General features: G+C 39.7%; 1 protein-coding gene across 3 annotated transcripts; it reads right to left on the bottom strand.

Annotated features, from left to right (window-relative positions):
• Positions 1-131: 131 nt before the first annotated feature.
• On the bottom strand, positions 132-16,428 carry LOC103480187 (equilibrative nucleoside transporter 2). Of its 3 annotated transcripts, none has more exons than XM_008435060.3 (13): positions 16,223-16,428; positions 10,632-10,680; positions 10,426-10,507; positions 8,892-9,031; positions 8,669-8,808; positions 8,450-8,584; positions 7,390-7,487; positions 7,165-7,234; positions 5,900-6,072; positions 5,698-5,803; positions 5,516-5,601; positions 4,111-4,310; positions 132-2,867 (listed from the first exon to the last, which is right to left on the bottom strand). In XM_008435060.3, exons 2-13 carry the CDS (start codon positions 10,661-10,663, stop codon positions 2,756-2,758), a joined length of 1,374 nt encoding a protein of 457 aa, XP_008433282.2. In that variant the 5' UTR covers positions 10,664-10,680; positions 16,223-16,428; the 3' UTR covers positions 132-2,755. The 3 variants fall into 3 exon arrangements, with proteins under 3 accessions (XP_008433282.2, XP_008433281.2, XP_017166041.2); XM_008435059.3 differs by having other exon boundaries at positions 10,632-10,683; XM_017310552.2 differs by lacking the exons at positions 10,426-10,507; positions 10,632-10,680.
• Positions 16,429-16,715: the final 287 nt, after the last annotated feature.

Genomic DNA, 16,715 nt, shown 5'->3' on the forward strand with positions numbered 1-16,715 from the left:
CCCAAAACAAAAGGTTTTACACTTAGGCCTGTCACGATAAAACTTCCTGAACGATTCTCAAATTATTGCAATTAAACGATATTGTTTGAAGATCTTTTTATACTGATGGTAATGACAATAATGCAAGCACATCCTGACAAAAAGAAATGCACTTTATTTTCAAAACATTTAACAGGTAAAAAACATCCAAAAACGACAAAATGCACTTGAATAAAAACATAAAACCAAAGTGGAAATAAAAACTACATTCAACCAAGAGTACAGATTATGAAGACTGTATACTATATTTCCCTTCAATAATTAGATTTAGATAAAGATGGGCAAATCCAACTACCTGATGCAATAGTTCACTCCTCCCTTATGCTAATGAAACGAGGAAGTTGAGCATTTTTTCGCTCAGTGTCATTACTAGAGGGGGAGGTTGGGTTGAAGGTTAATACTGTTCAAGAGGGGGGTGAGGGGGGCGTTACTCGATTTTTACCCAGAAAGCACATGGACAAAAACCGTTAGTGAAACGGTCACTGGGACCGTTAGCTATACACAGACTAGTATACATTCCATTGAGGGAAAGTAACATATAAATTCCTCATATGTTAACATAAATGCTCGTTTTGAAGTATAAGCTGCTACTTACAGGCATTGCTTCAAAGAACTCGACCTGGAATGCGGCGTTCATTTGCTTTACCGCTAGCAAAACACCCAGTTTACACACTTCCTGCTAAAGAGCCCCCTGGTGGTTGAAGAAAAATCCACATATAAACCGGAAAATACAATATATGAAAAAAAATAATCTGAACGCTCTCTGGTATTGTTCAGGGGGCCAGATCCGGGCCGCAGGCCATAGTTTGGGGACCACTGCTGTAGACAAACAGTCTGACTATCTCATAATTATGATTTTGGATGTCAAAATTATGACTTATGGCAGGAATGAGCTTCCATAGAGGTGCAAATTTGAAAAATCTAGATAACATTTAGTATTTTCTCAGCAATGAGAGCAGGATTTGGGTCACACTCTGTAAACAATGCATTTAGCCAATTTTAATAAAACTACTAAAGATTTTGGTGCACCAAAGTTCTTTGATGAAAATCAACACGACTCAAGTAGAGCGAATATTTTCCTTTAAGATTTTAATTTGTATTACTTCACTCTAATCCTTTATAAACCAGCAGACATCACAGAATTGTTGAGATTCATTTATTGACAGGAACAATGAAAAGATTCCCTTTGCTGAAACTGGTTTCTACTGTGAACAGCACAATGGATCACTACATGGTCATTTGGTTGGAACTGAAAACATCAGGACGCATTCTGTTGCTATGGATACATATGGTATACAAAAACATTTTGCTTGTGCAGTCCAATGTCCTCTCCAAAGTGGGAACCGGAACATACCCCGGGTCGTGCATTAAGGCAACAGAATCCTAAACTCCCCCAGAACATTCAAGTCTCTTTAAGAACCCCCATCGGTTCTGATGGAACTGGATTTCATGCATTAGTCTTCATCTAACTGCAGTGAAGTTCTGCCGTCTCCCCACCGTGTTGTTGGTCCGTTTTACAGCAAATGGAAGTTGAGCAAAAATCACCAAAATCAGACACTTTCAAGGCTTTTTGTTTGTTTTTCTTCTGATCCCATTGTAAAGAAAATGTGTTGAAGTAACAGCTGCCACATTGTTGACAAACAGGAACAGGCCTAAGTTCTGAAAATTATTTTTAGTGGTAAACAAACAAAACACTCCGGCGCTGTCAAAATGAGAAATAAAACACCACGAGTCGGCACACACTGTAAAACACACACAGTTCATCTGCCACTAAAACAAATCGGAACAGGTGTTTCTATGACGGACTGGGAAAATAAAACCAGTTCTTTTTACTCGGACTGAAAACTGGCTCATCCAAAACGTTAAAAAAGTATTTTATTTTCAATACTTTAAGGAAAACCAAAAACAGATTCCATAATTCGTTTTTTTTTTTCTTTTTTCAGATGATGTGGAATCTCTAGATAAAACCCAAATGTTAGTTAAGCAGTTAAAAAGTTCAGATTTCAGACTTAAATGTTAAATAAATAAAATTGGGGAATTTGAGTACGGAAAAACTTATGTTATTTTATATATATATATTAAAAAAAAGAAAGTTAAGGAACTAAATGCGCAGGAACCCTCTGCTGCTTGGTCTTTAATCAGGAAATAAGCAAAGCTTCTCATCACATGGAGCCATGTGAACCCGCAGACTGGAACAGAATGTTGAAACACAAAACAATGGCACCTCACCAGTAAAATTTGATGAGGAAATAAACTCATACATAAACAATACTGGTACTAATTTAGTCAATATGGCAAATTGCCCGATAATAAACATTTCAGCCACCAGATGGCAGGATTTACCATCAAATTAGCTTGTACTGCTTAGAAATCCTGTTGTACCTGTTTCTTTGTTGTTGTTCTGTTCAGCTTTACTTCCTGTTCCGTTCATTACAAAACAACAATGTACAAATAAAAAAATAGAAAAATATTTGTCTTAAAACAAACATCTACAAGCGATAAAAACCCATAAAACTGATGTGGTTTCAGAATGATCTACGGATTGTTCTGGATCGAACGTCTTGAAATGTTTCTCTGTTCCACTGTAACGACATGCTGAGCAGAACCAGTTGCACTTAATATGAAAACTAATATTGGATTTGTTTTTAAACATAAAACTGACAGGGTCTCCTTTAAGGAGTGTAGTGATACCTTTACCGTGCTGTTTCTATGGGAACTACACCAGAATCCTGAGGAGGAAGGACAGGGCGGCCCCAATGGACAGACCCAGGGCCAGGAAGAAGGTCATCAGGGCTCCTGCAGTCTCTGCATCTTTAGGCTCCACCAGTCTGGAGAAACACCACAGAACCAGTTGATTTTAGTCGCTAGTCACTACAGACTATGCTGTTCAGAGTGTCAACATAACAAACATACATACGTTTTCAGTCATGTTGCACAAAAAAAGATTTTCCATTCAGTAGAGTCAGAACAATAGTTGTGTTTGTTTTACTGCCTTCTTGAAAATTATCAACCATCTTTGTTTTTGCTTCTTTGTCCCTTTATTGTTTGAGCTAATCAAATAGAGGAGTCCTCAAATGATATCTGCCTTGTTTAATCATGAACTAGCAGAAACATTCCCAAGTTGCACCCAGACCTGGTTAGTCAGACCATCATGCACAGAACCTGTCTGACCGTTTAAAGTTCAAATTTTTTTGTTGTTGTTTTTTTTAAGATGAGGCAATAACTAAAATTCCAGAACAGGTGAGAAACAGAGTTGATCTGAATGAGACAAAAAAATGATATGGCCTAGTCAAAGTGTGGATTTGCTTTGGTCTGAGATGCTGAGTTATGACCTTTGAAGAGGTCAACCAAGCTCAGAAATGTGAGCTGAAATGGCGACTTAAATGATGAGATGACTAAAATATCAGCCTGTTTCCAACAGCAAGAACCAGATTTGGGTCATTTCCTCTTTAGAAAGGTTTTCTGTATTTAACCAGCAGATTTTCTAAAGTCTGTTTCTGGGTGGACGTCAGTCGATAAATACGGTTCTATATTTTACGAAATTAAAGAGAAAGCAAGAGGCGTAGCTGTGAAAAGACAAACACTTTGTGTTGTACTTAATATTTTGCATTGTAGAAAAACGAAGACTTATTGTAGAAAAAAAATTTAATTGAATTGTAATTTGTAAGTAATAATTTTCTTTAAAAAAAAGTGGACCACACAGAAACAGTGAAGAAACCACAAATGGCCCACGCGCCACACTTTGGACACCCCTGCTTTCATATGTAGTGAGCTCATTTTTGCTTGATAGTAAAATTAGCTTGAAGATCTTAAAAAAATAAAGAGTGGCAAAAAAAAAAAAAAAGCAGGAAACTGAAGAAATCTGGAAGGGAACAAATCCTTTCCATTTGTACTGTACATCACCATGGCAACCCAGGAACGTCAATCACAATTACAGCAACAATGGCTGCAGATCATTTCCCTCCAGATTTATCTCCAGTTTAGCTGACAGCTGAGCAGCTGGTGGAGTTGTGAACCAAGTGGGACAGAGTTCAGGGGTCAGAGGTCAGCCACTTGCTGCGGTGTACTCACTGCGGCGCGTAGGACATGGAGAGGCACACAAAGTAACCGCTGGACAGGGAGAAGAGCGCCATGATGAGGGCGAAGATGGCGTCGTGAGAGAAGGCGATGGGCAGGTAGGAGCGCTTCTGGACGTTACAGAGCATCAGCAGGGGGATGAAGATCACCCTGGAGACCACCAGGGCCGGGAACACACGCGACTCTTTACCAGGCTGCAGGGGAGAGGAAATGTTTATTTCACATATAATCCTCCCACAGGGAGATTCCTCTGGCATTTTGAAACCCAGGTCTATTTCATTGCGTGACGGAGGAGCCAATAAAGGTGTTACTAATCTCTTAAATCCTGACGCAATTTGTTCAGCCATGTTCTTTTTTTGGCTCTAGTGGTCTTTATTTTAACGTGTTATTACAGGAAAGTAGGTAAAGAGAGAGAGAAGACATGTGGCAAGGGTCACCAGGCCGGGAATCGAACCAGCGACGGACACGTCGAGGACTGAGGCCTCCTTATGTGGGCTGTGCTTAACCTCTGCGCCATCACAGCACAGCCAGACTAATAAACCATCACAGATTAAACTACACGCAGCTGGGCCGGCTGCTACTGCATTAAATATAGGCACTTTTCTCATTTATAAGAAATAAAAATTACGCATTATTATGCATACGTGTTAGTCTCGGAACGTTTTTTTTTTTCATTTTTGCAATACGGACAGAGCGACGGTGCTGGAACAGGGGTGGGCAACTCCAGGCCTGGAGGGTTTAGATGTGCCACAGGTACAAAACACTGGAATGAAATGGCTTAGTTACCTCCTCCCTGTGTAGATCAGTTCTCCAGAGCCTTATGAATGACCTAATTATTCTTTTCAGGTGTGGTGCAGCAGAGGCACATCTAAAGGTTGCAGGGCAGTGGCCCTCCAGGACTGGAGTCTGACACATGTGTTTTAGATGCATCTCTGCTTCAACACGCCCGAGTCAAATTATGAGGTTAGCAGGATTCTGGAGAACTTGACTGCACTTAGGAGGTGATTCAGTTATTGGATTCAAGTGTGTTGGACCAGGGAGACATCTAAGAGTTACAGGACACCGGCCCTCCAGGACCAGGATTGCCCACCCCTGATTTAGACCCTCTAAAGAGAAAAATACTGTCAGTAAGCTAAAAAAAGAAACAGATGTCTAATAAAATATTGTGAGCTGTTGGTATTCAAATACCATGCAAATGCTATTTACAGACAGCCTTCTCTTTTAGCACACTGTAAAGAGAAAGTGAAAAAAACATAGAACTACCCTCACCAATATACATATACATTACAGAAAGACGAAGGTAGTAAAATAAACAAATGCTGTGAGACCAGCTGAAGCAGGTTGGCTAACATCAGTCATTCTTGTTTTCTAGGGAAGCAAATAGCAGTCAGGTTCTCACCCAGCGTATCCATGTAGTTATGGTCCGGCCAAACCAGTCGTGAATGTTGAAAACCAGGAAGCAACACACCTCGATGAAGACGTGTTCTGAGAGAGGAGGGACAATTTAAGTGAGTAAAACGACGATATATCGGCTCCATGTTCAACACAGATCTTCTCTGAATCGGCGCTGCTCACTCTTACCCCATTTTCCACCTGGGAATGCTGTTTTGACGTCGACAGTGACAGCGGGGAATACGGACAGAGTGACGGTGAACACAAACGTCACGCAGAATGCCATCACCCAAATCTGATATTTATATATATATAAAATGGTTTGTATTATTTAAAGAAGCAGCAGAGAGAAAACAGTTTTTTTGTTTTTGCCCAGAATTTCATCCCGTACCTTTTTAAACACCTCCAACACAGAGGATTTTTCTGCAGAGCTGTCGGCCTGCTCGCTCCTGTCTGGACTGGTTTCCAGCTTGGCCTCGTCCTGACCGCTGCTGTCGAGGGCTACGCTGGCCACCGCGCCGTTAGCATGGCCGTTTAGCTTCCCGTTCTCCAGAGGGGTTCCGTCTGCAGTTCAGAGCATTCTGGTCAAGATTTTCGATCTGCTTACAGCTGTAACCAACAGTGCATTCACACCAGTCCTCTCTGTCCACTTCAGTCCAACTCCAGTCCGTTTGTCTAAAAAGTCCGGTTTGTGAATGTATAACTGAACTCTGGAAAAACGCTCAAAAAATACAAATCTAGGTCTCAGTTCAGTTGAAGTGAACTCTGGTGTGGTCCGAGGGCATATGTGAACGCCAAGCGGACTGGAGACCGCTCCGAAAGCAGGAAGTGGACTACAGCACAGGGCATTCTGGGTGAATACAACCAAAACAAACGTGCTCATTTATCGCTAGCAGAAGAAATGACTTGTGGATTTTTACCAAACACAAAAGAGAAAACCTGCAACTGCTAAAATCTGACACCACTTTATTTTATGAAGAAGGGAGATGCGCTAAGTGTCTTCTTCAGAGGTTTTCATGTCATTTCTTCCAGTGGTTCTTGTTGCAGTGAAAGAAAACCACAACAGCAGAAAATGTAACAAAAGTTGCAATTTTGCTCTCGTCTACCATCAGGTGTGGAAATCATAATTCTCCAAAACACTGACTCAACCAGCTGAATAAAAACACACACACACACACACACACACACACACACACACACACACACACACACACACACACTACTTTTGAGATTTTAATTTGAAATAATGTGAAGTTTTCCTTCCACTTCACCTTGTGTTGGTAAATATATTTTTAGTGACATAAAATGTCACTAAACATATATTTAAGTTTATGGTTGTAAGGAAATAAAAGTGAAAAAGTTCTGTTTTCAGACAGACCAGTTGGGTTTATCAAATCCTTTATATCCTGTGTCTAATTCGTGTCAGTGGAGGCTCCTCAGGGCTCGAAGCTGAATGGAAAATGTGAGTGAGTGAGTGTGTGAGTGAGTGAGTGTGTGTGACATCTAACAGAGCCATCTTTGTCTGGCTTTTAACTGGATAAACGGAGAGTCAACAAACCTAATGAGATAATGTTCCAGTGAATTGATTTGATTCAGTCACACTGTGAAGCAACACATTTATCGTCCCATCTCTGCTCGGCCTAAACAAAGTCTCACCAGTCAGCAGCTTGTCCGTTGTGCCTTCTTCATACTTGCTGCTTCTGTTCAGGTAAAACTGAGCAAACTCCTGCAGAGAAACAACAACAATGGAATCTCAAACAAGTCCAGACAGCACTATAAAAACATGGCAGAACTGAATTAGTCAGGCAGACGAACCAGCTTTTGCTGTCATAAAATGACAACTTAAAGGTGACGGTCTGAATGGGGCGGTGTTGTACTGACCAGGCGTGGCAGCAGCAGGTAGCTCAACAGGGTGACCAGAGTCCCCACACACGGCGTGATGAAGTAACCCAAAGCTGCAGACTCAGAGTCTGCTTCGCCTGCGTCACAACGGGGAACAGAACCAGACTCAGCATGAAATACGTTCTTAGAAATAAACTGATTTTAATCAGGGTTTGCACGCTTTTCACCACAGAAAATTTCAAGCATTTTTACGGCAAGTTTTCAAACTTTGGAGATGAAAACTATACAAATAAACTAAAAGGAAAAAAAAGAAAAGAAAAAAAAAGACAGTTTCAGTTCACTGTTATGCGATATCATTTATTAGATATCAATAATGTCTTGTGAGTATTCTATGTTCTACAGCAGAGGTAAGGTAAACAAAAATATTTTAAAAAATTAGATCTCTCTCACATACACCTGACTGGTTCGAGAAATAGAGTAGTTCACAAAAAGAAATCTTACCAAGTATTTGTGGCCTGGTTCCTACAGGAACTATCTAATTTCACTTGAAACAAAACAAAACTAACTTACAATAATTAATTAATATTGATCTTTAAAAATATAATCGTCATTTTTCTTATAATTTAAAGTGTCTAGTTTCACTGGCAGATTATTTCACTTATAACTAGTTCTTTTCCATCAATATTAAAGAATTATTGACTCAAAGCAAGCTCCCATATTTAGCTAAAAAGTTACTCATAAGTTAGTTTTGTCTTATTTGAAGTGTATTAAAATATTTGCACTAATAACTAGACTGGAAATACTCGGTAAGATTTTGTGTTTTTGCTGTGTGAAACAAGAAATGTTTAGTCTGATTTAACTTCAGTGTGGAAAAAATGTGCCTTTTTATTTATGCATGAAAATAATCAGGTTAGAACTGTAAATAACGTTTTTCAAATTCTGTTTTTTTATCAAACGTTTGACTGACTTTATTACAAAACTATGCAGTTTAAACATCAGGCACATTCCTTGAAAACACCTAAATGAAAGCGCCCATTTGTAGCAGTTCTACTGCGTTGCTAGGCAACCGAGTGGTGTTCTGAGTTATGTGCTTGCTCACTGGCTTTGGCGAGCAGCATGGCGATGGCGGCGAAGGTCCCGGCGAGGCCCTGGCCGCTCATGAAGACGGTGCTGTACTTCTGCGGCAGCAGGCCGACCAGGCCGAACAGGCTGCCCTGCAGAACGGCGCCGAACGCTGCGGAGCAGCAACGCCATCACAACACGAACAAAAAAAAAACAAAAACATGCTTCTAGACACCTCCAGTCAAAGAAAACTCACAGTTGATGAACCAGATGGTCGCCATGGTGACGGAGAAGAAGAGATCCGCATGCATGTCCACTTTCACCAGGACTGCGGTGAGGATGAAGAGCAGCAGGATGAAGACGAGGCTGCCTGCGATGCGGATGGCCTCGGATATCCTGGAACAGAAAACGTTTTGGCGATCGGGTCGCACCAGGACCGACAGGTCATCCCCGAGGCGGCACCACCTGTTAGCACTGACCTCTGGTACATGAAGGAGTTGAGCAGGGTGAAGACCAGCAGGGGCAGCTGGGACAGAAAGGTCATCCAGTTGTTGAAGTGATACTCCTTCCTGACCACCGTCCCGTTCGTCTCCGTGTTGTTGAGGCGGCTTTGGAAGTACTGCCGACAGAGCAGGAGTCAAATCGGACCATTTATTTATACTGGACATGTGGAAACAGAGCTGGACTTTGATCTAAATCATTCTGTTGTACCTCTAGCTTGATGCTTAAAGGTGTTCTGCTACTGGAAGGTGAAACTCTAATCCAAAAACAACATTTTTTTTTTAGCAGGTTTTCCTCCAGTATTCTATTCAAAAATACTTTATTTAAAAAATACTTGATTTTTGAAAGGAAATCAAATCCAACTCAAATCATTCAAGTATATTCAAAGAGTCGTGGATGGAAGGATCTCCACAAGCAGTCAGTGTTGCAGTGAATGTAAAAGAGCCTCTGACCGAAGACTGCTGCTGTATAGAAAAGTCTCATCACCGTTATGACAGGCTAACTAGTTGTGAAGCGATTGACTTCTCTAGCAACTAGCTCGACAAATCTAGCTGCTTTTGTTCAAAATAGGGACTAGCAACAAATCTAGAGACTTCTTAGTGGCTGGAATAAAAATAAAATGAACATTTTCAGAGACAATAACGTTTATTCTGACCATTGGACAAATATGTAAATCATCATATTTAGTGCTGAACTGATTGCAGTTTTCTGGCCGATTACGGATCTTTGAAAAGCCTGACCTGCTGATTCTGATTTAGGTCAACACCCATTTCATCTTTTTATCTGGAAAGATGCCATTTGTTCTCTAATCAATTAATAATTAACTTACCTATGTGAACTTTTAACTAAGAAGGTAAAACTGAAAGCAAATGGTTGAAACTGGATATTATTTTATGTTAGCAAAAGACACTCATTACTTCTTTCAGTTTGCATTAGTAAAAAAGGAAGAAAAGCATGCCTCCTTTTTCCTTTCCCTTGATCAGGCACGTCGCCAACAGACTGTGTTTTGTTCTGACTCTTTTCCATCAAGAGACATTTTGTACGAGATCTGCTAAAAAAAGAAAAAGTTTGGAATGTAACCAGAAATGCCTCTTGGGTTGTAGGAGTCATTTTCCAAAGCCATGTGTTGCGTTTGTCTTTAGAACAGTCGGACGAACCGTTTGATAGCAGAGTTATGGCAACATTGTTACCATCAGTTAAACTGCAGCCAGCCTCTCGTTCTTTCCAGTCATTAACTGATGCCGTTTGACTTTTAGAGCCTCTGCTGCTTATTGTTTTCTAAACTCGACTCCTGACAGTTTTCAGTTTTCTGATGTAGGACTTACAGGATGATGCTGGTCATTTTTGGTCTGATTGAGGACAGAGTCATTTACAGCTTGCTTTACAACACATTTCCTGTTCTAGAGATCCCTCTCCTTCCATCTTCTCCAAGTAAACCGCTGTTGGACCCACATCCTGTTTTTCACATTCTGTCAAATACATCATCTCTATGGAAACCGTTTCACTTCTTACCAGTGAGGCAGTCATGAAGAAATTCCATGGCAGCAGCGTTCCCAGGCCTAGAATGAAGAAAAAGATTCCCACCAAGCAGAACCTAGGGATTATGGGAGGAAACGGGGACAGCGGGAGAAAGAAGAGAGAAAGATGGATGTAAAAACCAGAAGTTTCCATGTTGGTTTTATGAATAAGACGAAGCGACGGTTTGGCGTTTCACTCACCGGTCCTGTGGAGTGTCGGTTCGGCCTGTCATAGCGATGTTTGGAGTTTCTGCTGAAATCAGAAAAATAAAACAAACATCACGATCTGTGAAATGCTGAATATTATGACTAAGTATTTATAGATTTCAAATTTTTTTAAAACAGAATTAGAACCAAGTGAAGCTAAAACAGCCACTAGAGTTCTTGGGTAGAACAGATTTACAGACGACAGTTTTTATTTTATATCTTAAACAGTTTTGGCTCAACTACTGCTCTGAATACGTGTCCTTTGTTTCTCCAGTTAATCGACTACTAAATTAGTTGACATTTCAATAATCAATTCGTCATGATTAACCCGATTAATTGTCTCAGTCTTACATGTGAAACCGATCTCACCCACCAATCTTATCCGCCTCTGCAAATGTCTGAAAAATCAGCCACTGTCCACAGCCATCTCCTGTGAGAGAGGACTGACCAACAGACCCGCCTACCGCGTCTCGTCTGAACATGAGTGGTTAATTATGGTCACCCCACTGTTGCTGACTTAGCAACTTTTTCCAACAACAGCAAAAAAAAAAAAAAAAAAAAAAAAAAAAAAACTGGCATCGGCGAAGATCAGAATCAGCATCAGCCAAAAAAAACTGCAATCCGTGCATTTCTTAACATTATGGTTTACCCATTTCTCAAATTGTCAGAATACATGGGGTGTCCTACACTGTACATTTTTCTACTTTATTTACATCTACGTCTGTTTTTTCTACATTCCAGATCATATTTGATTTAAATCATCAAATCAAGTATCATTACTTTCTTCTTGTTGATTGTTTCAAACCTCTGTGAGACACTTTGTTACATCCGATTGCATTTAAAGTGCTCTCTAAATGAAGCCTGATGGATTTATCGACAGAGCAGAATCCCACTAACATCAGGAGTGAACATGTCCTCCAGTTAAAAGAGGAAACGGACCGAAGGTTCAATAACTTCCTGTTTGCTCCGACCCCCAGAGGCTGGGAGCAGCAGCCCAGTCACTGGAAACACTGCAGTTCAGTCTGACCTCCTCTGGTTCAGCTTTGTGCTGAACAGATCACACAACATCAGCAGTCTGATGTTGTTCCTCATGAGCACACAACATCGGGAAGCCTTAGATGAAAAAACGACAAAAAAATAACCCAACAACCTGATTTTTGTCTGATTGATTTTCACAGAATCATCTGTCCTCGTCTCTTTTCTCAGCATTCAGTTTTCCTGTTTCTAACCAATAAAAGTGCAGGAGTCACAGTCATGAAAAAGTAAACACGCATGTCTCCATCATTCAAACACCACAATGCAGTACACACATCAAATGACCTTGGGACCATTCACAAAACACCTGAATGTTTAATCACAGTGACTCACATTAGCTTCCTTTTACCAGGAAGTAGTCAATACCAGGAAATAGGTTTTTTCAGAACTCATAACTTTAGTTCACAGCATGAAAGATAAAGTCAAGTAGAACTAATTAAAATATGCTCGTAAATTATGAACCAGGGAAAAACAAAGGTGATAAAAACTCCTGGTGTTCTAATAAAACATAATGGCAAAGCTCAGAAAGTCGCCGCCTCCGGCTTTAATATTCCCCAAAGCTTTGTCCTTCTGGAGCCAATGACAGAGAAAAATCCCACTGGGGATTAATGATACACTGTTCTAGCAGGGGGACGGACAGGCAGCTGTTTGTGTCTTTCAAGGACAAACCGCCTCAAAGGAGACAGTCTGAAAGCCTCCATCCCCTTTAAAAGCTTCTTGAAACGCTTCCGGTCTCTTCTAAAAAAAAACCTCTTCTGACCCACATTACCTACATGTTTTACTACAAGTAGTCAGAACAAAGCAGAATTAATTATGTATTTTAAGCAGAATATGACAAACTAGGAAATCAATTTGATTTCCCCCCCTAAAACTTCACTTTTTCTGTTTTCATTTTTCTGAATTCCATTTTAGATTTATGAACCCAAACAGTATGTAATAATGAAGTAAATGACTAAAAATGAACAATAACAAGAAGTCAACATATATTGTTATTCTGTATCACAACCAAACAAACTGCTGTAGTTCATCAGAACACGGTGACTAGCTGCATCTAGCTAGCTAGCTAGTTGGCTTCTTATGCATGTAATCATCGTATCCTCCGGTCAACCGTTTGCAGACAAAACGTACAGAAAATGTTTCTGTATGTTTCGGAAAACTCTCTGGCCCTGAATCTTGCTCTGAAATTTGAGTGATGCATTTATTTTCTTGGGAAGATGTTGGGGTTCAGAGTATTTTTTTTGTCATTGGTGACCGATTCATTCTGTGTGTAGAAAGGAGTGGAGAGCACAGCGTAACCAGGTAACGGAGGGTACAGGAGCCAAAGTGGCCAAAACACTACAGAAACTAATTATCTACCGCAAAAAACAATCAATATCAATAGAAAATACGTCCGACAGAACATTCAAAAATTTCACTGAATTTCAATCCAGAACCACACAGCATTCTGGGGGATGTAGGCAAAGGCTTTAGCTGCTCAACGTCTCACGGTGAGTTATGTAAGATGGGTACCATTAACTAACTTACTCGCTTTTTGGTTACCTAGCAACAGCCTGTTGAGTAACTTGCGCAACAGCATTTTTATGTTTTGCCACCAGGCTTAAAAAAAGAAAAACACACAAAACAATCGTGGCGTGAGAGGAGAAAGTGAGTAAAACAGCTAGAGAGGAAATTAAGGATAAAGCAGGAAAAGTAACGTCTAGCAGCATTTCAGATTTTTAAAACTAAAATCTAATCTATAATTACCAGTATTGACAATTATGGATAATCAGAGCCATATCGCCCGGAGCTACAGAATATCCTGCCCTTCTCGTCAATATTACCCAGAAACGCAAAAATCCGCATTTTATTGTGGATTCCACTTTGTTTATTCCGACTGACCTGTCTGCCTCAGACATCCTACATACCTGATTTCAAGCAGACAATCTCAAGATCAGCTGAACAAACTCTCACTATCCATATTTGAATGAATTCTTCCCCCCTAAATCACACAGATGTGTTTCCTCTCAAGTTTCAAAGAAAAAAAAAAAAAACAAGAACAAGAGATTTCAGGCTGAATATTCAATGACTGTGAGAACCTCTCTGGTTATTTACTTTTCCCTTTCTCTGCTCTTAGCAACAGTAACATTACCTGAGCTTGTCCTGCTCTTTGTCCTCAGCCCACTAACTTTCACCCAGTTAGCTTCTGTTGCAACATGAAGCAAATGACAAAAAGATTAACGTGATCTGGATGAGATCCTCCCATATTTACCTTAAAATGCCACACAGAACAAGTGGGATCTTGTTTCATTGCCAGCACAGCTATTCTTCAAGCATGGATAAAAAGCTTAGTTTATTTCAAAGGATCACATTTGGGCTTTGAAATCATCCTACATTCATAGTATTTTACATAACGCATTTTACATGTAACGTCTAAAATCTAGGACTGCAAGTTAAAATGAGAAACTTTATTATAATGAGATATACTCTCATTAAAACACATTTATTTTCTTGTATAGACAAAGGTCACAACAGTAATGTCAAAACAAAGTATCTGGTGAGAAAACCGAGTCAGAGGTCGTACTACACTTTTTTGTTGTCCGTCATTTTGATTTTTATCTGTCAATTTTTTAATTATATCAACTATTCTGTCGCATTTAATATTCAAACAAGTTGAACAAACAATCCAGACCCCATCACACATTAATCAAGCAGATGAAGATAACCAACTTTTTCTCCACAGTGATAAAAACCACAGACTGAACAATTCACTTAATTGACTCCATATAAATAATAAGCGTTTCACCTGCTGGGGTCTGAGCACGCAGCTTCACTTCCTCCTGGTTCGCATCTACAGGTGAAATCTGCCCTAAAGTTTAGATCGGATCGGACCCGACCCGACCCGGACCGAGTCGTTAGACATTATGTCTGAGCCCAACCCAACTTTAATCGGAGGCTGGAGCCTGAAGTAAACCTGTCCCAACGTATTCATTTAATTAAGATTTTATTGCTGGGTTTTCAGAGCACCATGTTGCTCTGACCAGTCTTCACATGGTGCTCTGAAAACATCATTTAACGTCTTCCAGTTCCAGTTTGTCTTTTGTTGTTAAAAAAAAAAAAAAAGACAGTCAAAAACAGAAAATATTCCATTAACGCAATCCCTGTTATAAATTGTCACAATCTGTCAGAGGGACATATTTTTACAAGAAACTATCATTTTTTAAGAAATATTGCTCCTGTATTCATTTCCTTGCTCATCAGTCAAACCCTTCCATAATAATAACTTAGCAACTAAATCTATGTGGAGACAGCTCTGTTATAAGAAAAAATAACAACATACTTGTAAGATTACATTTATCCATTTGTATTAACTCATTTAAATTAAATGTCATTTGCAGCATTAAGGAAACTGTTGCATTTCTATCTTAAATATTAAATGTTCCCATGGATACCATATCTTGAAACTGTCGTGTTTACCCAACATCATCACACTCATCAGGTTCCATGTCATGTCAGCTACATCACACACATGTTGCTTGTAGTTTTACAACAGCCTTCATTTGAGCAATAGTTTCAAGCTTTAACAGTTTTCACGGTTTTGAACCCGTGATGTGATAAAAAAATCTCAGAGCGCATTCATTTGTCTGCATTAAGTTTCATAAAAGTTGTGTCATCAGAAACATCCAGATGTGAACCAAAAGTTCAGATGTTTCACCGATCATTAAGATGCTTTGTTGCTATTATTACAATGATGCTGAACTGTAGAATAAACTTCATTTTAAAGTAAAGTGAAAGAGTAATACTGAAGTTCCCATCTAATGATGGATCAATGAGATAGTTACAGTATGACTATAAAAAGACTATCAGTAACTAGCAAACCAGTCCAACATCTTTTTCAAACAAAGAACGTGTCATTGATGAGACACGTGTTCATGTTAACTGTTTAAAATAGGCTAACAGGGGCCATTAGGTTTTTGTGGGTTCAAAGATTTAGGATACGTTTGTAATGAATGCATGCTTTCATGAACTATACAATATTCAAACATTTGGAAATTCTGATTTTATAGTTCATTTTGGGGGCCAACATGGAGCCATCTCACAAGAGATGTTTTAAACTTGTTGATGTATAGGCCTGCATATTAACGTACTGTAATTTGTGTGAGTAAAATGCTTTATTGGTTTTTTTGTTTTGTTTTTTTTGGTAATGGGGAACCAAAACTGGCTCTAGCCCGCCCGGAGGCCCCTTTTTTCTAAATACGGTCCTATGCGCACCTGTTCGGCTAATTTAAGAAAGTAACATTATCAACTTCATCCACAAAACAATAACTTGGATGTTAATGTTAATTCATCACAGATATATTAATATCCGTCAGTTCAAACACATACGATTCATAACAGAGGGAACATAAGCCGTGAGATGTTTCATCACCCAGACCACAGGAAACTAAACAACTAACTAATTTGACAATTTATTTAATATTTCTAATTAAAACTTAGGAGTTTAGCTGTAGCTCGGGCCCATGTTTCCACGCCACTCTTAGCTAACGTGATGCCGAAGTGTCAGATAGACTCACCTTGGGGAAATGTTCCCGTTACTATGTCTCTCTAATGTTCCCGCCGTTCATCGCGAGCTTTTTACTATCTACACGGTCTGATACGACTGAGTAGAAAATAAAACTATAAACTCTGTTTCTGTCTAAACACGTGGCGGACAAACTGCGGCAGAATAAAACGCGGACTCCATTAACCGCGTTAACTCCTCCCCACTTAATGAAAAAAAACTAAACAAAAAAATCACTTCCGTCTGGCGGGCGAGTCACACAAAGCACAGGATGTTCCGTTCTACCTCCACTGTAAACCAGCTAGGTCCGTCCAACCTATTCTGTTCATCACAGGAGGAACCATAAAGTTCCGTATATTCCACGTCAGACATGTGAGGGAGGCACCGCTCTTCAGAATGAATTTATTAAATGTCAGAATCTAATGGTCAAACTGTGAGTTTATTCTTTTGAAAATCTACAGAGTTCCAGTTCCGGTTGTAGTTGGGGCGTTAGTCAGTACCGCACA

Source organism: Poecilia reticulata, chromosome 18 (genome assembly GCF_904066995.2).
Source record: "Poecilia reticulata chromosome 18, P_reticulata-male-v2, whole genome shotgun sequence".
NCBI classification, from domain to species: Eukaryota; Metazoa; Chordata; class Actinopteri; order Cyprinodontiformes; family Poeciliidae; genus Poecilia; species Poecilia reticulata.

Coding starts and splice junctions, on each gene's coding strand:
- LOC103480187 (XM_008435060.3), bottom strand. CDS start 10,663: ATGACAGGCCGAACCGACACTCCACAGGACCG. Junction 8,585..8,668: donor GACCATCTGGTTCATCAACT/GTGAGTTTTCTT, acceptor GCTGCTCCGCAG/CGTTCGGCGCCGTTCTGCAG. Junction 4,311..5,515: donor TAACTACATGGATACGCTGG/GTGAGAACCTGA, acceptor TCTCCCCTGCAG/CCTGGTAAAGAGTCGCGTGT.